The 22,171-nt window shown below is 39.6% G+C and overlaps 1 protein-coding gene across 7 annotated transcripts in view; it reads right to left on the bottom strand.

The window, feature by feature from the left end:
- The window catches only part of RIMS1 (regulating synaptic membrane exocytosis 1), a 491,301-nt gene extending 479,396 nt beyond the window's left edge, over window positions 1-11,905 (bottom strand). For 6 of the 7 annotated variants that reach the window (XM_025382126.1, XM_025382128.1, XM_025382129.1 and 3 more), the window contains exon 1: window positions 11,419-11,582. In XM_025382126.1, coding sequence (XP_025237911.1) covers window positions 11,419-11,582 — 164 coding nt within the window. Of the gene's footprint in view, window positions 1-11,418 lie in introns of all 7 variants that reach the window. The other variant, XM_025382124.1, reaches the window with a different exon arrangement.
- Window positions 11,906-22,171: the final 10,266 nt, after the last annotated feature.

The raw sequence follows: 22,171 nt of genomic DNA, 5'->3' as shown, positions 1-22,171 counted from the left end.
CACACCTCAACTCAGCCTAATTCTGAAATGCAAAAGTCAGTGCTGTTGTGTCCTGGGCACACAGGCTATACAACTTAGTTCAACAGCACTTGCTGGAGGCCCATTACGTATGGGTTACAGAATTAGGCAATGAAAATGAAAAGATGATTAATATAAGATACCTGCCTTCAAGGATTTTAAGTCTAGAAGATGACCTAACTGAGGTATCCTTTCATTAAAAATATAATCAGTAGAATGCTTTCTGGAAACACTACTGATCTAGTTCTAAATATCAAATCAGAAAACTAACAGTACTGTGTGATACATTGTCATGGAAGTTAGTGATGTTTTGTTTCAAGAAAATGTTTCCATTAAGCATGTCCGTCTAGAGGACTACTTTTTAAAATATATTATTTACATCCTCCTTATATTCAAATACTTTAGGAATGCCATCTTTCAAAAACCTAAGAATGATAAATCAAGATACAACAGGCCATCAAAAATTATACATTAATTTTATCTTATAATGTCTAGTGTCCAATATATTTTCCTCATAAGCTCTAGTCAACCTGGTTCTCTCAATAACCAAAAGCACTCAACTCACTGCTTGTTTTCAAAATTTGCTGACTGAATTCCCGTGGTTAGAATAACCATCCCACTCTATCCTCCTACTTATACCCTTAGCAGCCCTGGGTGACTCCTCCAGTCCACATCCCCTGAATCTATTCATTCATTCATCCATATACACAGTTTTAAAAAATGGTCACCTATTCTATGCCAGGCAATACGCTTATATGAGGGATTCAAATAAGAATGATCCTCCTTTCCAGAATTTATGCTGTACTGAGAGGAAACCGTTAAGAGAAAGAGGTTATGACAAAAATCAAATAAAACAATCAAAAGAGGTTAAGACAAATACCAAAATCTATTTGGAAAGTCTGGGAAGATATAACAAATAAGGTGTCACTTGAGCTAATTAAAAAGGCTAGGTACAACTTAGTCAGATTTAAAACGATATTTCTGATGGACAGAAAAGTATGAGTTGGGTCACCATGTTGTGAAGTAGCAATTACCCTTCAGAACTAGTTCAGCAAGACTATGGCAGGAATGCATTCACAGACCAGAGAACAGAAATAGCAAGTAGGATCCAGATTACGAAGTTTAAACTTTACTCTGAAAGCAAGCAGGTTTTATGGGAGAGACATGATCAGACGAATTTTAGAAATATTTATCTGGCAGCAATGTGGAGATCAGATCAGATTGGAGGAATTCTGATTAGTGGTAGAAAAATGAATGAGGAGGTTCCTTCAGGCATCCAGATAAGTACTGAAGAGAGCCTACATTAAGGTAATGACAATGGGATTGGAAAATAAGATAGACATTTAAAATATTCCAAAAGATTAAATCTGTAGGATTTGATGATAGTTGAAATGAGGAGTTGCAGTGGTGATGCTACTTGCACAGACAAGAAATACAGAGACACTGCTTTCAGGCAGAAAGTCAAGAAATTTATAACAGGACACAATAAAGTTGAAGTGCCTACAGGACACTCAGGTAGAGAAATTTAACAGGTGGTTAAGGACATGAATCCAGAATTTAGTAGAAAATTCTAATGCAGTAATATAGATCTGGGGATCATTGACATATATATGGTTGGAGCCATTGTTGGAGATTCACAAGGAACTGCATATAAAATGGGAGAATATGGAGAATAGGACCCCATGAGAATGCCAACATTTGAGATTCGAGAGAAGATAAAATAGAAGCATTTAGAAACACTGAAGGCAAATCAAAAGGATATGGAATTATAGAAGCAAGGGCAAGAGGGAGCTTCAAAAGTTTCTTCACCTCTTATCATAACCACCACTCAATTTGCACTATTTTGTGTTCTTGAGTATTTAGTCTTTTCCCAAAGTGAGTATGTCATATTTTTAAAAATTTGCACAACCTTACCAGCAAAAGTATCTGCTTCTTGTGGCCTGGTACCATGTTTATCTTCTTGTGGCCTGGTATATTGCATGTGGACCTCCTACAGCCTTTAACTATGCTGCATTTATGGAAGTCAGGGACTAGATAGCCCCTTGACTGTTTATCAGTCATAGTTGCACCCAATAGTGACTGCTAGAGCTTAGGCTTTTGGAGCTCTAAATACCATAAAATCCTTTTCTAATGCTTGTGTCTGGCATGATACTTAGACCATAATATCTTTTTCAGAATAGCATCAAGTTTTTACTCCAGGTTGCTATATATTAAGTGGCTAGATTTGACCTAGGGTACATAGACAGTTGTAAATTGAAATATCCATTCTCAGTATAAGAAGATTTTACTGTATTTTATTTTTCAAAATTACATTTTATGAAAATTGTCATGATCATGAATAATATAAAAGTACAATCTCTTTATGATTTTGGATCTTACCAAAATTTTAATATCTAAAATAAATGAGACTGTTCATTTCAATATCCCTTTATTTCAGATACTAGGATGTAAAATGTCTTCATTTTTTCCCAGAAAAAAAGGGGTTAGGAAAGAAGACTTAAGCTCCAATATATTGCAATACAGAGATAGCCAAGGAAGATAAATCTGCTAAGCTGTGTGAAATATAAAAGGAAAAGCCATTTGGTTACTTTACTTCTGTTTTCGTCTCTTTCTACCAACACACTAAGTAATCTTTCTGACCTCGATAGAACCTCTAAATGTGGATATATACTACCATATAGTTAAAGAAACCCAATACATTGATTTTTACATACCCTAGGTACTTCATATACAATCTGCCTGCTTTTTCCAGAATAAAAACCACATAAATTGAAAACAAAACAGCTAGACATCCTATCAAAGAGTTTCTTTTCCTTTCTGTTTTTTTGTTTGTTTGTTTGTTTGTTTGTTTTGAGAGGGAGTCTCGCTCTGTCACCCAGGCTGGAGTGCAACGGTGCAATCTCGGCTTACTGCAATCTCCGCCTCCTGGGTTCAAGAGATTCTCCTGCCTCAGCCTCCCAAGTAGCTGGAATTACAGGCATGCATCACCATGCTGGCTAATTTTTTTAGTTTTAGTAGAGACGGGGTTTCGCCATGTGGCCAGTCTGGTATGAAACTCCTGACCTCAGGTAATCCGCCCTCCTCAGCCCCCCAAAGTGCTGGGATTACAGGCATGAGCCACCACACCCGGCCTCAAAGAGTTTCTTGCTACATTTGTTAAAAGCTATGTTTAAACAACAAAAACAATAATGTGGCACACAATGCTTGTGCACCAATAACTTACAACTTTAAAATATATTCCTGAGATTAAGAATAGTCTTCAAATATTAAGCAATACTGCTTTAAGTATAGAAAGCCATATGTAGGTATGTAAGTTGTGAACTAATCAAATAGATGATGCAAAGTCTAGCAAATACAGCAACAAAACTCCATCAATATTACTACATTAGTTTCTACTTGTCAGTGTGTATATTATGCATGAGAGTCCATTAAAAGAAGCTAAGTAGTGTAAGACATTTATATGACAGTACAGATATCTTAATTGGTTTTCAATTCACATACCTTTTCTACGTAAATATACTAGCATCTTCCAGACCATAATTAAATTACCTGGCATAATGATGGGTAATACAAACAAATACTAAATAATGTATCAATAATTAGTATGGTATTATTTTCTGTATTACATAAAATATCTTTCATTCATTATGCTTCTTCAAAATAGCTAATATTATAATTAAGCGCATTGATTACTAACAAATCGCATGCAATTACTTTCTATAGCATTACCTTATTTTACTATCTAAACATCAGAGGAATTATCAAAATATTACAAATAACATGAAATTACTTTCTGTAACATTACCTTATTTTGCCATCTAAACTCAGAGGAATATCAAAATATTACATCCCAAAATCTATTTAAATAAATTCTCACACATTAAAGATGTCTTCGCTAAACTGCAGGCTGCTCTTTGCAAGGCTCAAAGGAGGATTCTCATAAAGAGATTCCTGTATGAAGTTGCAATTCATAACCACTATTATTTGAAAACTGTTTTGAAATTTTAAATTCAGCTTTGCCATAAAAAGTGTCATTCTGTTGAGATTCCATACAAGATAATACCTTATTTCCCTTTTTTTTTTTTTTTTTTTGCTTTTTTTTAGACAGAGTCTCTAGTTGCCCAGGCTAGACTGCAGTGGCAGGATCTCAGCTCACTGCAGCCTCTGCCTCCTGGTTTCGAGTGATTCTGCCTCAGCCTCCTGAGTACCTGGGATTACAGGTGTACTCCACCATACCTGGCTACTTTTTTGTATTTTTAGTAGAGACGCAGTTTTACCATGTTGGCTGGGCTGGTCTCAAACTCCTGAGCTCAAGTGATCCACCTGCTTCGGCCTCCCAAAGTGTTGGGATTACAGGCTTGAGCCACCGCGCCCGGCTGATAATATCTCACTCTCAGAAACAGTGTTCCCCATTTACCAAACAATGACCAAGATTTTATATCTACCACTCGCTTGCATTACTTATTGATGAGATATATTTTAAGACTGTTAATTACTTGATTTTCTGAAGTCATAAATGAAGAATTTGGGGCAGAGAAAGCAAGATTTAAAAAGAGGAAGACAATATAATTTATCATCCGGGCTGAAACTCAAAATTGAGAGAAGAGGTTACCACACATAATTATAGCAGGAAATTGGTATAAAGAGACAAAGGAAAATCAAAATGTGCAGTCACCTTCCTTTTAAACAGCTCTATTTTGCCTTTAAGTAAGCATTCGTATGAACAGGAAGTTTTCACAATATTGCAACAGAAGCAGAAACATCTAAAATCAACTCTGCTGAATATCTCCCTCTTGCTGTCCACACAAAAGTAACCTAGTCAAAATAAGTGTATATGAACTCGATGTAAGCATGTCAGAATATAAATACAGAAAACATAAGTGGTCCAATAAAGAATCTTAAAAAGTTCTTAAACACATGCAATTTATTACATCACTCAATGGTAAACTGGTATGTTTACATGAAAGAAAACTACCTGACAAATATACGACCCCTTATTCAGCTAATTCTGAAAATGAATGATTTATTAAACCCAGTGACACTAAAATTATCATTGTATTTCTCCAAATTTTTTTCTGTAAAAGATGAGGAAATTACCCCAAGCTAATTTCTCTTCTCTTCTCTTCTCGTTTTTTAATTACGATTGCCTTTTACATCTTTCAAACTTTACAATTTTGCCCACATTCCTTTTTGTGCTAAAAACATGTACAAACTATTTAATGAGAGGGAAAAAAAAAGAAAAGAAAGAAGGTAAATACAGTCTCAGACCAAGCCCTGAACTCATTTTACCTTTTAACACCTTGTCAAATTCTCACGCTGGGAGCTGCAACCCTGGCAACACTGCATTGCTAGAATGAAAGGATAGATGGGCTGTTCTCCAAGAGCTCATCTTCCCAAGCCCCCTAGTACCTTCAAAGACTACCGGAAGATACAATCTTGGTATTCTTGTACAGTTTTAATGACTAAGCATAATAATGGCTCCTTTCTTGGAAACAGCAATTTGGAGGATACAATGCCTCCACTATCATTTTAAAGCTTCCCAAATTAGAAGGACTGCCATTATAAATTCCACTTTACATATAAAATCTGATGCTTAGATGGATTATCTTGACAATGTTCACACCTATAAAAACTCATGTTAAGACCAGAATGTAGTCCAGTGTTCTATCCAACTATCCAACACTCACCTCTTTTTCTGAATATGGCAATTATAAAATGATAGGAACTCAGCCAACATTGGGCTGTAAGCAGAGGATTCGCCTTTATTCTACCCCAACAGCCTAATGCTTGACCCAATTTTAATACCTGAAATGAGGATCTTGTTGAATTAAATATCATATAACACTTTGTTAGAAATAGTCTATTTAATAAGTAAAATTCAGAACAATAGTGGCAAACAAAGATAACTCATGGTTAGGTGGAATGGTGGGAAAATGCTATGGTATTAGGGAACCCCATGGGCAAAACAGCAAGCAGATAAGGAAAACTCCAGGTACAAATGAGGTCAGAGAGTCACCACGGGCCAGAACAGGGGAGGCCAGACAGTTCTGGAGAGCCCACCCTCAGAAAAGGGCGGAACATGTTACTAGTCACATGAAGCTCCTCTTTTACTCCTTTAAGTTTTGTTCTCTGGACTCCAGAATCAAATGTCATGACCAAAGGGTCAGGAAGGTACCGAGCTAGTTCTGGGAAATTTCACTAATACTGGAAAACTAATAAATATTCACAGGCTAGACTTCTCATCAACAGGTGAGCCTCGGTGAGTAAAATTCATAAAGCATCCAGCCAAATGCATAACATGTAGAAGGCACACAATAAATGTTAGTCTTCTTCCCAATAGATGAAGGAAACATAATACCCACCACTCAATGCACTTTTTTAAAGACTTAAAAGAACATTAAAGGTTGGATGTCAGTGTACATGGGTTCTGGATTCATTATGCTAGCTGCCATGTGCCTCGGGCAAATTTACTTCGACTCTCAGGACTAGCTCTAAAATACCCAACTCATGTCACATGACCCAATGTATAAAAGTAGAAAACAGTCCATGAGGACAAATGAAATGCAATACAATGGACTTTATAATCCACGGTACTGCAACCTCATCCATCTGCTTATTACAGGTATGGGAGCATAATAATATGATTTTAGGAATTCGTATTTGATATCTTTCCAGGAAGCTCACTGCACAAGCTTACACAAATTGTTCTCCTCTTTTAAAAAGTTGAGCAAATAACATTCCAAAGACATTATGCTCCTATTAGTCAAGTGAGCAGTAGCACATCCAGCCCACACTGGTTTCCATATTCTCCTTCTAATTTAGTAATCTATTTACTTAAATAATGCCTTTTTCATATTTTGGGGTGTAAGGTATTAAAATCTTTGCAAACCATAATGAAAATATGATACCTGCACACATGCGAATTCTATCCTCATCCCCCTCAAGGTTTCCCAGATTTTCCTTCCACTTTTCTTCTTCTCCCAGTTGGTAACTGGGATCTCTCATAATGAGCCTTATGGATATATTTCAGGCCACAATATTGTATTTGTGTAAAGTAAGTAAAAGGAGGAGGAAAGCTGAAGTTATAGGAATTCTTCTCATTCTACTTTCTGTCTCCTTTGCAGGAAAAAAGTAGTAATTATGGATGATTAGAAAGCAAATGCTAGGTTACCTGTTAAGAAGAGAAGGAGAAGCCCAAAGTCAATACTCTTTATAAATCAATTCATACCATGGATTTAAGGATTTGTAGGAAAGAATGAAACTTCACACAATCTCAATTTAATTTACTTGTCCACGTTTGCACAGTAAGTGGCAGAACTAGAACTAGAACCTAAAAACACTTGGATACAAAGTTAATGGTCTTTCCACTATATTGCGACATTTTTCATTATCTTCTAGCACTCTATGAAAGAGTATAGGTGAAGCCCCAGGCTCTGTTATGATCTGAAGCAGTTGATCTGAATCAGCCTAATCTTTTGCCAAGCCACTTCTCTGCAACTGAGAAAAGACTATAAATTCATTTAAAGAAAAGATAAATGAAATAGACGCTTCTTCTTGGTAGGAAGACAGTGTAGTGTACAGGCAAATACTTGGATTTAGACCAAAAGGTCTGATTTTGGATCCTGATTGGACCATGTTTATGTGAGTCAGTTTAGGATATTACTGAACTTCTCTGAGTGTAGTGTGAGGATGTGAGAATTATATCATTTAGTTTACCTTCTGCACAGGCTATTGTGAGAATCCAAATATTTATACTTATAATAAACTTGAGCACAGTTTAACTATTTGGCATTAGATTAAATAACTTAGAATAAGAGCTAGTGTGAGGTTAATGTTCAATAAATGTTAGCTATTTACATTATATTCCAATATGGTACTCAATTCTCATCCTCAAATCATCGCCTTAACTCTCTACATTTTTTCTCTTCTCTTACTATTCAGTAGCTGCTTTCTCTATGAAACTTTTTTTTGCTTTTTTTTTTCTTTTTTTTTTTTTTACAAAAAGGAGTAAGATTCTAGATCTAATGAGCTCTTCTCTGATTTAGGTCCCAGATAATGCAGTTTTCAGCCTATGCAATATATTGGCTCATGATGTCTAGTAACAGTTAATTGAAGGAGTATTCATTGAGAAAGTTAGGTTTCAGAAAGCCTTCAGAATATACGTGTGTGTACACATGCATGCACACACTCACATCCAAAACACTATTAAGAAAAGACCTCTAATTTAATTTGCAGATAATTAAGTCAATCATTAAACATAATTTGTGGGAGCCAACTATTTCCAGTTATATGGCCATGGAACTTAAAATTAGTGTACTTTACCAACAAAATGAAATCTTTTTATGATAAAGTACTTTCAATTTCAAATAAAATTTTTCTAAAATCTTGACTTGAAAGTAGCTTGATTTTTTTTCCATTTATACATATTTAAAGACATTCTCAAAACCAAATTCAACTAGTAATTTACAATCAAGGCCAATGAAACTTACAAATACATTTTAATTGATATTTTCTAATGTTGGTTTTACAGATTCATCCATCATTTTCTATTTTCTCTCGGTGCCTATTTGTATACACTGTGAAGAGAGACAGCATGCATAGTAGGTAGATTAAGGAGATAGTTCTGCACTGATAACACAAGTGAATTTTAAGTCTAATTGCTGTATTGCCAGAACTAAGCTTTGTAGTGCCTTTTGTGAAAGTAATTTCTCAGATATGTGATTATGATCACCAATAATTACCACAAAAACTTTTCTCTGATGTAACAATATTTTAAAGCTCTGTTAAAAGAATCCTGTTTTCCAATCTATTTTAACACAAAGTTTTAAAAAGGCAACCATCTATGACTATGTGTCATTATGTCCTCATATATATGTGTCATCTGTATAGTTCCCATTATCCCCAGTTTTTAAGACATAAAGTGTCCCCTATAAAAAAAAAGTACAGCACTTTTCCACTAATTGCAGACAATATGACATGCTTACATGGCAGCAAACTGGGATTCCAAAACACTCACCAATCTGTCACTGAACAAAAGGCCAAGACATTAGCAGAGGAGGCTGACTGATAAAGTTAATACAGAGGTCCAGGATTACAGAGAGCTGTTGTATAACAGCATCACATACTGTGATATTTTGTGAATCCATGCAATAAAGGAACAATATATGCAAGCCAGTAGAAAGCAGTCACAGGAAAAGCAGTGGAAAAGATGTGTTAGACACGAGCAGTTGGACAGTGCTCCTAATTTGTATTTGCCCACATAAGCCCATACAATCTATAATTGCTGTCCTTTGGCAGTTGGCAGATTTGGAATTCTGTCCTAAAACTCACCCACTCCCACTTAAAATCCCTCACTCTCCACCACGCTTGAGACAGCCAGTGAAGAGGTGTGATGGCCACTACTTGCACTGTGCCTTCCCCTTCCTATCCGGACTCTGGCAAGCAGCAGCCCATATTTTCCACTAGCTACTGGAGGCCTCCATCCACCTGCTGTCTGCAGCAAACAGCAAAAGGAACAGCAGCAAACCTGTAAATCCTGACAAGCATAAAAGGTGTTCAGGACAGGTGGCAAAGGCTGCAACCAGTGAGGACAGATGGACTGACAACCAGACAGACAGACAGCAGCACCATTAGACACCATCCATTACTTCCAGTCTCAGAAGAGGGGAAGCCTGCAGCATCAGGGACGTCATTCTTCCACTAGGGACAGGCAGCAGATTAACGAGGGTATTGCCTCCCTCAAGCCGGCAGGCTTAAAGTATTTGGTTTTTGGATGAGAAGGAGCAGGGAATTCAGAAACCTGCTGCTCTTTATAGAACCAGGCCAGCTCTGGCCTTCGGAGTTAATGGCCCTTTTCTGAATCTACAATGAAAGGACAGGAATGACTGGATTTCTACTATTTTGCTGTGACCTAACAGCCACATCTCTCCCTCAATATCCCCCTCCCATATCTGAGTGTCAGTTGCCCTGGTTGGGGAGCCAACAGTCTGTGAATGCAACCTCCCTCCATTCCTCTCCTATGAGGCACTGCTACACTGAGGGGAAGCGGAAGAAATCTTCCTCGGCAGCGTCTTCTCTCCAGGAGGCACTTCTAGGGGGTGGGGGAGAGGTCATGCTGAGTGTGCTCTGTGTCTGGGTTTCACACCTGCTCCCTCCCCACCCCCCTTTCACTATCAGCTAACTCCAGATGCAACAGGTTCCCTTTGGCTCTTCATGCCAATTCCCTGACCCCAGATACACCTTCCAGCCTAAGCAGGGGACACCAAGGAGTCACTCACAGTCAGGGCCCCTAAATTCCCCTGCTTCAGAGTGAAAACTTTCCTGAATACATGAAGACTTCCCAAGAGAAGGCACGGTTGAAGCCTCCTTCTCCTCCACTCTATGGGTGATGCTAAGCAAGGAAAGCCCCATCTCTCTGCCAGTCCCTTGTAAGCAGTTTTGTCTGAGGCAAGTAGCAGCATAGACAGTGTCACACACTCCTGCACCACCAGCAAGGAGCCCCATCTTCTCTCTATCCCCAGGAAAATGGGGCATCAGACAGAGATCCCTTGAAGGGTTGATGTGCTCTAAAGAAGTGAGGAGGAGTGCAAATTTCCAATCCCTTATTGGACTGTTTCCTCTAGGAACTGAACAGGCCCCAGAGGTCTCTTGGAAAGCAGTAAAGAGGAACCTCTATGTTATTCAGGCCAGAGTCCCCCTGGCAGCTTCTCCCATGATTAAAAACTTTGTATTGCCAATGGCATTACATGTGGGGAAGAGAATCTGTCTTCACACAGGTATGCTGTGTAGAAGACTCTGAATAAAAGGTTAAAGAGAAGCTGGAGAGGCAGGTTACCAAAGATGGCAACTGCCCAGAAAAAGACCCAACCTTGATCTGTGAGATGAATGATTACTCAAATTAACAATAAAAATAAGCATTTTTATTATATAAATATAGGCAACCTTCACTGGGGTAACCCCGACCAGCTAAACAACTCCAAGAAAAGAAGAGGAGCTGTCCTCAGCACCTCTTCATCCTGCCTCCCCTTGTTTCTACTCATCCCCTGCCCCCTAACCTGCTCCCAGCCCAGGGACCTTCCACTTGGGTGGGATCAGCACCTCTCAGCTTCTGCACCTCCCACCACGAGCGTGGCCCCTGTCCACCCATTCCTCCTCTGCACCCCAGTCTCAAGCCATCCTCCCCCTGTCTTTGGGTTCCTGGATCTGTGGCATATCCCCTCCCTCCTCCAGTCCCCTGACCTCTTCCCTGCTCAAGCCCCACGCCCCTGGCGGGCGCCTCCGTCCGCACCCAGCACCCTGGCCGCCCCTTCCCCACACTCAGCCGCGAGGACTAGGGGAGTGAGTGGTGAATGGACGGATGGAGGCACGGAGGCACGGATGGCGCGGCTGGGGCTGGCTTACTTGAGCATGGCTTCTTCTTTTTCCTCCTCTTCCTTCTGCCGGTCCATCACTGCCATGATAATGTTCCTCTCCTCCTCGGTCAGGTGGCTCAGGTCGGGCAGCTCTTGCATGGGGGGAGGCACCGTGGGTGGGCGAGGACCGCGGGGCCCCACGGCCGAGGACATTTTCGTGGCCTGCCCGCCCCCTCCGCTCGCTCTCTGGCTCTCACCTTTCGGATGCACGCCCAGCAGCTGCGCCCCTGCTTTCCCCTCACAGCGGAGCCCTCGCGGCGGCGGCAGGAGGAGGAGGAGCAGCGGCGGTGGCGGCGGCGGCGGCGGCAGCAGCAGAGCCGGGGAGAGCGAGAACCCAGTCTTTCATGGTTGTTTGCATCCACCCAGCCCCGGATGCTGCCTTTGTTTTGGTCGCCCTAGCGAGGCTCGGGGCCGCCCGGCCGCCTCCCGCAGCCCAGCCTCGGCCGGCGGGGGCGGGCAGGCGGAGGCGCGGCGGGCGCGGCGAGGGGGTGAGGGCTCGCGCCAGGCTCCGCCGATCCGGGCGTCTCAGGCGGGGCGCGGGGCGGGGGCGGGGCTGGGGCTGGGGCTGGGGCTGGGGCTGTGGCGGCCGCTGCCGCCGCGGAGGCTGCTCCCAGGCTCTGCTGCCTCCAGTTTGGGGTTGCGGGAGGGAGAGGGAGAGTTTGGGTGTCAGTTAGGCGGAGTCTCGGAGGCTTCCATCCAGGGTGATGCCGTTGCTCTCGCAGACATAGCTGCCAGCCACTCAGTCCCGGAGCCGCTCCGCCCACGGGCACCCACCCGCCCACTCCCCGAGTCCGAGCCACGCGTGCCCCGGCCGCTCCCCTCACACCCGCCAACGTGCACAGCACCTCGCTCTATCCCCAGGTACCCCTCACCCATGAGTCATCCTCCCTCTTCTGGTCCCTCGCCTGTGTCATCCTCCTCAGCCCTATTTTGCATGGGTTGCATTAATCATCATCATCCTCGCTACCATCTTCATCATAGAGCATTAATATTATTTGAGCAACCACAATGTTCTGAACGGCAGAATGGAACACCCTGTGGATACATTTTCTTTTTCCTCCCTGCCACCGTGTCTTTCTTATTTACTAGTTAAGTGTTCACAGCCACAACAATGTGATTTTTTTGGATGCTTTTGATACACACACACACAGACACACACATCCTCCAACAGCCTAGATTTTCTGGGTACATTGTACTCATCAATGCAGTGTCTTTCTTGACTCGTCCTCACTAGGACTGTTCTGCAGTGTATCAAGATGCCCCACAACACGGTAACTCTTTCATTTGTCATTTTTGGCTCTAGGTAGCCCCATCACATCACATAACTGCTCTCTGGTGCTTGCACATGGGTTATCTACTCTAATTCCTCTAATGATGCTCACTATCATCATACTCACTCACATGTAGTTCAGAGTATCTCTGTAGCTACTTCTCAAGAAACACTGATCCCAGATAAGAAAAACACTCAACCATATCCTATTGTATTTAAGAAGCTTCTGCTAATGCTTAGCCCAATGATAGGCATTAAGGATGAGCTTCTCTTGCTGATAGAGGCAAAAATAAATAGGCAATCCTTTCAAAATAGGTAATGCTATCAGCTTTGAAACCTGGAGACTGAATTTTCTTGATATAATTATAAAAGAATCAATATAGAAAAGGGTTCAAATTGAACAACAATTTCCTAGTCAAGACTCCTGAGCAAAGATGATGAGATAATTGATATGTTTCTCTCCTAGGCTATTTTTTTTTAACTTAATTTAATTTAAAGTTCTGGAGTACATGTGCTGGATGTGGAGGTTTGTTACCTAGGTAAACATGTGTCACGGTGGTTTGCTGCACCTATCAACCCATCACCTAGGTATTAAGCCTCACGTGCATTAGCTATTTGTCCTGATGCTCTCCCTGCGCTCCACCACAGGCCCCAGTGTGTGTTGTTCCTCTCCCTGTGTCCGTGTGTACTCATTGTTCAGCTCTCATTTATAAGTGGGAACTTGGTGTTTTTCTGTTCCTGTGTTAGTTTGCTGAGAACAATGGCTTCCAGCTCCATCCATGTCCCTGCAAAGGACATGATCTCATTCTTTTTTATGGCTGAATAGTGTTCCATGGTGTATAGGTACTACATTTTCTTTATCCAGTCTATCGTTGACAGGCATTTGGGTTGATTCCATGTATTTGCTATTGTGAATAGTGCTGCAATGAGCATACATGTGCATGTATCTTTACAGTATAATGATTTATATTCCTTTGGGCATATATCCAGTGATGGGATTGCTGGGTCAAATGGTATTTCTGGTTCTAGGTCTTTCAGGACTCGCCATACTGTCTTCCACAATGGCTGAACTAATTTGCATTCCCACCAACAGTGTAAAAGTGTTTCTATTTCTTCACAGCCTCACCAGCATTTGTTTCTTGACTTTTAATGATAGCCATTCTGACTGGCATGAATGGTATCTCAGTGGGATTTTGATTTGCATTTATTTAGTGATAAGTGATATTGAGCTTTGTTTCATATGTTTGTTGCCTGAATAAATGTCTTCTTTTGAGAAGTGTCTATTCATATCCTTTGCCCACTTTTTAATGGGGTTGTTTGTTGTTTTTCTTGTAAATTTATTTAAGTTCCTTGTAGATTCTGGATATATCTGACCTTTGTCAGGAGGATGGATTGCAAAAATTTTCTCTTATTCTTTAGGTTGTCTGTTCACCTTGATGATAGTTTATTTCGCTGTTCAGAATAGCTCCAGAAGGAAGTCAGCACTCATGTTTTTTCCTCCAAGCCTAACTTTGTTAATGGAGAAGAAGATGACTAGGATGATGATACTTATTAATCTTAAAATCTTCAAGTGTAAGGAACTTAAGACTTTAGTTGATTTCCCATAAAATGCAGGAGTTGCTTCTACGTGGACACATCTATTTTAATACTTTCAGTAGTGGTAGGTTCACTTCCTCTGAATTCCATTGCTACATCTAACTCCCTCTTCTTACTGAAAACCTTTCAAATATTTGACACAGCTATCACGTTCTTTTCAATCTTCTCCATAGTAAATCTTCACAGTTTATCCAACCAGTATAGCCTCATTTTAAAGACTGATCATCTGCCTTTGAACACACTTAAGTTTTTTTTCACTAGCCTTCCAGAATATGTATCAAGAATATGTGTAACCAAGAACAGTGCCTGACACTTAGTGAATGCCCAGTAACGCAGTATAGTCATTATTTTTATTTGCATAACTTAACATTGCTCTAACTTTTTGATGGCCGTATCACTTATAAGGATGTCACTGAAATAAACATGTAGTCCACTAAAAGTTTTAGTTGTTTTTCATAAGTTCTGCTGTATAGCCAGATTTCCTCTTTCCTATAATTAAGCAATTGATGACATTTTATGATTTTATGATCTTGGGCAAATCACTTAACCTCTCTGAACTCTGTTTCTTCATCTGCAAAATGGGGATAAAGGTATTTATCTCACAGTAGAAGAAAAGTATTAAATAAGAAGACACGTGAAGCATCTTAACTATGGGCTTAACACTTTGTAGTTCTCTTTTTCTTATTTCTTGCTCTTTCCAAGAGATGTATTAGGTCATCCCTCAATTATTAATATACAGAGGAAGTAGAAATATAGATGATAGCATCACAGATGCCTTTCTGTGAGTCAGTGAGGAAATGCAGTGATACAATGGACAAATGCCTTGTTCTCAAGAGGTTTACAATCTAGTTGGTTCTAATAAAATTCTTCTAAAATACAAATAAAGGAATTATAAAGTTTCAGTAGACATTAGAACTAGCTGAGGAAAGCTCTTGAAGGCAAGGACCTAATGAACAATTAATAGCAGTGCCTTAATTTGCTCCAATTGTCATTACAAAATACCACAGATGGGGTGGCTTAAATAACAGAAATTATTATTCTCTCCCAGTTCTGGAGGCTAGAAATCCCAGGTCTAGGTGTCAACAGGTTTGATTTGTCCCAAGGCCTCTCTCTTACTTAGCCTTGTTGTGGTCACCTTCTTGCTGTGTCCTCACATGGCCTTTTATCTGTGCACATGCATCCCTGGTGTCTCTCCCTCTACTTATAAGGGCACTAGATTTATTGGATTAGGGACCCTTCTTTATTTAACCTTAATTATGTCTTTAATGTGAACACTATCTCCAAATACAGTCACATGCTAAGGTAATTGAGGATAGGACTCGGACATATGAATTTGAGAGGGATACAATTCAGTCCGTAATAGGTTGTTTCCATTCATTAAAATTACTGTGAGAAATAATGATTGATGTCTATTATCTGGATAACTTAATGAAGAGAAATCTATTTCTCAATCATTTTTATAGTTATTTCCCTGGGCTCCATGTGTCTTTGAGAAATAAGTGAGTGCATAAATGAATGAGTAAATGAGTAAATTAGTAGAGCCTTGGTGCAACCCAACAGTGTCTCCTCTTCTATTAGGAATCTCATCCATTTCAGAGGGGTTCAGAACCAATTTTTTTTTTTTTTTTTTTTTTTTTGAGACGGAGTCTCGCTCTGTAGCCCAGGCTGGAGTGCAGTGGCCGGATCTCTGCTCACTGCAAGCTCCGCCTCCTGGGTTCACGCCATTCTCCGGCCTCAGCCTCCCGAGTAGCTGGGACTACAGGCGCCCGCCATCTCGCCCGGCTATTTTTTGTATTTCTTAGTAGAGACGGGGTTTCACTGTGTTCGCCAGGATGGTCTCGATCTCCTGACCTCGTGATCCGCCCATCTCGGCCTCCCCAGAACCAATTTCTAAAACCCAAGAGAAGTGTCTTCACAGATTTACCTCCAGAAAAAGAGAACTTATCTGCACATAGATAAGTGAGCAAATACCCAAAGTAAGTGTGCCGAAGTGTGTAGCACAGATTAGTTTCTGAAAATGCTCAATCAGTGTGGAAAAAGCTTCATAATACCTCTCTCTTAGAAATTCACAGGACACTCTAATAAATAAAAACAATGCTAACAAGCAAGTATTTACTGCAATAAAGAAATCTGTCTTACCTGGTTTGGGTTGGCGTTTCCCAAATGGATTAGACCATAGAATTATGTTCTTCCCTGATGGAGGAAACATGCTTTAGACAAGCTTTGGGAAAAACCCTGAGTTACAGGCCTGGTATGCAAAGATGTTAATCAAAGAAACGGAAACTTTGGATGTGATTCTCCTTGTTCAACCAATGATATCTGTAGAAACACATCTTAAATTTCTAGTAATAAAATATGTATCAAATGCCCTTAAATTCAACAGTAACATTATATTTAGGATATTAGTCAGAAACTATGACATACACAAAACTCCTAAAAGGTAGGTATTTAGCTCTCCTTTCCACTGATGCTCGCATATCATCTTTTCTCAAAAGAACTCTAAAGTTTGACACCACTGTTAACTGTTAATTTAACTTAATAGCTGAGGTTATAACTTCAGAATGAAAAATTATTGAAATGGTGTTAGGTTCAAATCCTCACACTACCATTTTATAGCCGTAGCAGAGTGAATACTATGCCGCCTACAAAATCATGTTCATCCAGAAACACAGAACGTGACCCTACAGATTGAAAATAGTTAAAATGCAGTCATATTGGATTAGGATGGGTGCTGAACCCAATGACTGGCGTCTTATAAATGAAAAGAACACACAGACACCCAGGGAAGGCCACATATGAAGACACACAGACACTGAGGAAAGAAGGCCATGTGGAGACACAGGCAGAGAATGGAGTTATGTCGTCACAAGCCTAGGAATGGCAAGAGCCACCAGAAGCTAGAAGGGGCAAGGAATCATTCTCCCCTAGAGACTCTGGAGAGAGCATGATCCTGCTGACATTTTGATTTTTGACTCCTATCCTCAACAACTGTGAGAAGATACATTTCTGTTGTTTTAAGCCACACAGTGTGGGGTACTTCGCAATGGCAGCCCTAAGAAACTAATGCAATAACTATGGAGGTTTTGATGAATTCATAAACTTTTCTGAGCCTTATTTTACTCTTCTATAACATGGAAATAAAAATGATTAGCTTCCAGGGGTTTACTAGGGATGAAAGATTATGAATATGTATATAGTGCCTGGAAAATAGAAGGAACTTCATTCATTCATTCTTTCAGTATTTCCCAAACACCTGCTTTGTGTGAGGTGCTGAGGATACGGTAGGAAAAAAAGCATATAAGGGCCCTAGAGAGGATTGACAAACTATGGCCCATGAGCCAAATTCAGCCCAATGACTGTGGTTTTATTTTTATTTTGTTTTGTAAATAATGTTTTATTGGAGCACAGACACACCAATTATTTTATGTATTGTCGATAGCTGCTTTCATGCTATAGGGATAGAATTGAGCAGATGCAACAGAAGCCATATGTCTCACAAAGCCTAAAATATTTACGATCGGCCTCTTTATAGAAAAAAGTTTGTTGACCCTTGCTCTAGATGCTGACAATATACTTGGAGAAAATAGGCATAAATAAATATACACACAAGAACAATTAGTGCATAATAATTACTCTAAAAAAAACTTGCCAGATATAATAAAGCCTAACCGTTGAGAAAATAGGTAAAATAGGTAGCCATGGGAATCTTAAGAAGGGGTCCTGTAGAGCAGAGATTTGAAGGATAAAAAGGAACTAGCCTAAGAAGAGCTCAACACAGAGTGTTGCAAGCGGAGGAAAGCTAAAGACAAAGCCCTGAGTCAGGAAACAGCAGTGTTCTGGAGGAACAGAAAGTAGGCCAGTGAGGCAGGACCATTGCAAAGGGAGGAGAAAATGGCAGGAGATGAGCTCACAGAGGGCCTGGTCAGCCAGGTCAAGGAGTGAAATTTTATTCTTGTACATTGGGAAGCCAGTGAAGAGCTTAAGTAAGAAGTTAAACGTATGCTTTGCATTTTTGAAAAGATTTTTCCTTCTGTGGGTCGCGGGAAAACTGTGGCAGCAAAGGAGTGAAGAAACAGGAATTCTGGTTAGGAGAAGTTAAAGTGGCTTGGGCTGGTGTAGTGTGATATGAATGGAGAAAGGTGGATACATGCAAGATGTGCTTTGCAAATAGAGCCTGGAGATCTGTTGAGCGATGAGGCATGGAGTGTATGAAGAGAAGATCAATTATGATTCCTTGTTTGGTCTGAGCGGTAAGTCAGTGGGTGGTGGTTCCGTATAGTGAGATGGGGAATTTGGGTGTGTGTTGAGAGAAGGAACAGGTGGTAAGATAGGGACATCAAGAGCCTTTCAACATCATTTTGTCATCATCATCATTACTATCATCATCAGCAGCAAAACTTTCAAAAGGAGAAATATGTTTAAATTTAATTTGTTAATTGATTTCTCTGGCCATTTTTTTCCCTAAAATTTAAAAAAGCAATGTTTCTTTTCCTTTTGAAAATTCAATCAAAGATTGGCCTGAAGGCTAAAAGGGTCTTTGTAGCTCTCTTGATAATGGGAAAGGTGAAGATTCCATTAATGTATAATCAGTAGAAATTTGTGCACACATTCTCATTCACATAAGAACTAAAAACAAGGTACCAATTAATTTCTACTCCAAAAAATAAGCCAGTAACAGATTTGTGGTTTCAAGATTTTGTACACACAAGCTATAATTGTTTTTAATTTCTAGAAAGTTTTGAAATAAATTATTTTGGAATATCTTCAATACCTAATGAGATGGAGTCTTGACTAACCAATAAACTCAAATCCTAGAGTTTTGACTTAAGTTATCATCACGTCTACCTATGTTTTTTCAGCACTCTTATGTGAGCACCACCATAATATATTACACAATAAAATGCTTCATATATAAGGTAATCATATGTCTTGATTTGTCCAGAACCATCTGAGTTTGCCCCTGTTGTACTGGCATTAATTATCAGCAGCACCTCCTTTCACTTAAAAGTGTCCTAGTTTGTATGATAGATTATATTGCCACTCTATTTATATACAGTTATAGTAATTTGCAAAAATATAGTCTTTTGGCTTCAAAGAACATTTGGCTCTCAAGAGATTTCACTGAACATATTTGGCTGAAACTAGATATCATATCATATTTTGGCTCAAATTCAGCCAAATACCTATTTTAATCTGATTTTTGGTAAGGTTCCACTATTGTCATTTATTTCTTGAGGAATTCAATGTGTGGGAATGTTTTTGTCCTTGGACCTAGAAGAAGGGACATAATTCTGTTCTTTTCTGGTTGGTCATACCAGCCATGGATATACTTCCTCCAAGGATTAACATTCTTAGCTATTTTCAGTTTGAGGTATTTTTCTTCAATACTTGTCTCCTCATTCAAAATCAGAATTCACAGCCTCTTTGCATTCTTCTGAGGCTGATCACCTTCCATATTAGTCAGACTTAACATGTTTAATTGGCAATGTTTTAGAGTAATTTCTCCACATTCTATTCTCTTCCAATTTCCTTTTTTGCATTCAGTAATTTCTTTTGAGTTATTTTGATTTTATCTGATATAAAGCGTCTTCATTTTAGATACGTTAACAATTTATTAGCTTTATTTTTCTGAGAGTGTCTTCTGCAAGCTAATGCTGGATGGACTGAAGTGTCAAAGACTTTTTATGCATGTATATATGTATGTATGTATGTATTGAGATGGGGTCTTGCTATGTTGTAGAGGCTCGTCTCAAACTCCTGGCCTCAGGGGATCCTTACACCTTGGCCTCTTAAAGTACTGGGATTATAGGGTGAGCCACTGAGCCCAGCTGAAGTGCGAAAGTCTTGAGCTCATTCTCCCTAGTCCAGCTTTTGAGTAAGATTCTTCTCTAATTATGATGGATCTCTGCTTGAGAGTATGACATATTAAATTTACTTTAAAAGAAATGTTACCTTTACCATCTAAAAAGCTAAAAACATTCATTTTCCTAAGTGGAAAATGGATTTGGGTAATAATTTCTAAGGCTAGATTATTTTATAAGCGCTAGTTTTTTAATAAGTTGGAAAACACAATTACTAGATTTAATCTTTATTATCTTTTTATTAAAATAATATTTGATTTAAATAGAGATACTTAAAAATCAGATTTAAATAAACACTCCTTCCTAGAATGCTCTAATTTGAAACCCTGAGACTATTTCCTGGGAAGATTTTTTGACTATTTTCCTCTTTTCCACTCACTACTTTGAGATGGGCAATCCAACCCCACACAAAGAAGTCCTAGACAAAACTCCTTTCTATCCATAGTGGCACAGCCCCTGCAGGCAAAGAGAAAATCTGATAGAAGACTACAGGGATTTGGCTCCTTATTCATGCACTAATCAGGCCTACAGACTTGAGGCAAGTCACTTAATCTCTCTGAGTTTGAATTTTCTTAGCTGTAAAATGGAAACAGTTATATTTCCTTTAAATATTCTCAGCTTTTGCATAAAAGTAATAACATGTACTGAGCCTATTAAATGTTCCTGGCCTGTGTTAAATGTTCTAGATGCATTATCATATTTTTTCTTCTAACAATGGGTATGCATTATTAATATCCTTTGGGGTTCTATTATATTAGCATGACTGGTGTAGATCATTGTCCTTCATCTTCTGTTTCACAGCATCAGGAGCTAGACCAAGTATTTTCCTTGGTCCCTCAAGTGCAGCTTTCAGATTATTATTCTCCTTCCAATTTGTACAATGTGTTCTACTCTGTTGCGTACAACCCTTTCTCCTTTCCAGAATTGTTCTACCATGCCCTGATCTCATTTACCAAAGACTTTAGTTCACAGTCTTCCTTTTCACCCCAAGATCTGCTCTTCTGCTCTCATGGGAAATATATTCAACATCCCCATAGATGATCCGTCTAATACCTTGATCTCTGCATATCTCAGTTTTCTCAAATCTACTTCATTCAGCATCCATTTTCATGGCCATTCCCTAGACTCTGGTATAAACTGTACCATTTCCAAAAGTCCCCAATTCAAATCTCCCTTTACTGACTACAAGTACCATTACTTTCTACAGCTCTTTGATAAATTGGATACCTACAATCCACTGTTATCTTATTTTTTCTGTTTGAGTCTGATTTGAGTTTTACTTACCTTCATAGTCAGCCAATATTACATAATTCCCTCTTTAGTGATATAAAATCCTATTTCTCCCCATTCGTGTGGTTATCTTCTTCTAGTATTTTTGAAGAGGGAAGCAAGCAGAGTGTGCTGTCTCATGTATTCTCTCAGTTGGACTGCCTGCTTCCTGCTACTTCTCTGGCCATCTTTATCTTCTCTCTGCCATGGCCAGTTGCACAGTTTCCTCAAGGTCAGCTGGAACTTGGAGGTTACAGACCCTCAGCATCCTGGTTGATGGTGCTTCAGAACCATTATAGTGAATGGGGTAAGAAAGATAAGGCCATTTTCACCTGGTCTTGACTCTTATTTCCATCTACCATCTCTACAGAGAGTTAGGAGTGTATCTCAGACTTTATCAAGATGAGTGTCTTAGTCCATTTGGGTTGCAATAACAAAATATTATAGACTGGGTAGCTTATAAACAACAGAAATTCATTTCTGACAGTTCTGAAGACCGAGAAGTCCAAGATCAAGGTGACAGGAGAATTGTTGTCCAGTGAGAATCATCTTCTGGTTCATTGAAGGTCTCGACTTGTTGCATTCCCACATGACAGAAGGAGCAAACAAGCTGCCTCATGCCTCTTTTATAAGGGCACCAAGCCCATTCATGAGGGCTCTGTCTTCATGACATACTTCCTGAAGACTTCGCCTCTTCACATGATCACATTGGGGATTGAGTTTCAACATATACATTTTGGGGGCAC

This window comes from Theropithecus gelada, chromosome 4, assembly GCF_003255815.1.
Source record: "Theropithecus gelada isolate Dixy chromosome 4, Tgel_1.0, whole genome shotgun sequence".
NCBI lineage: Eukaryota > Metazoa > Chordata > Mammalia > Primates > Cercopithecidae > Theropithecus > Theropithecus gelada.
Note: the sequence above shows the minus strand (reverse complement) of the source record. Positions and strands in the feature narration are given on the sequence as shown.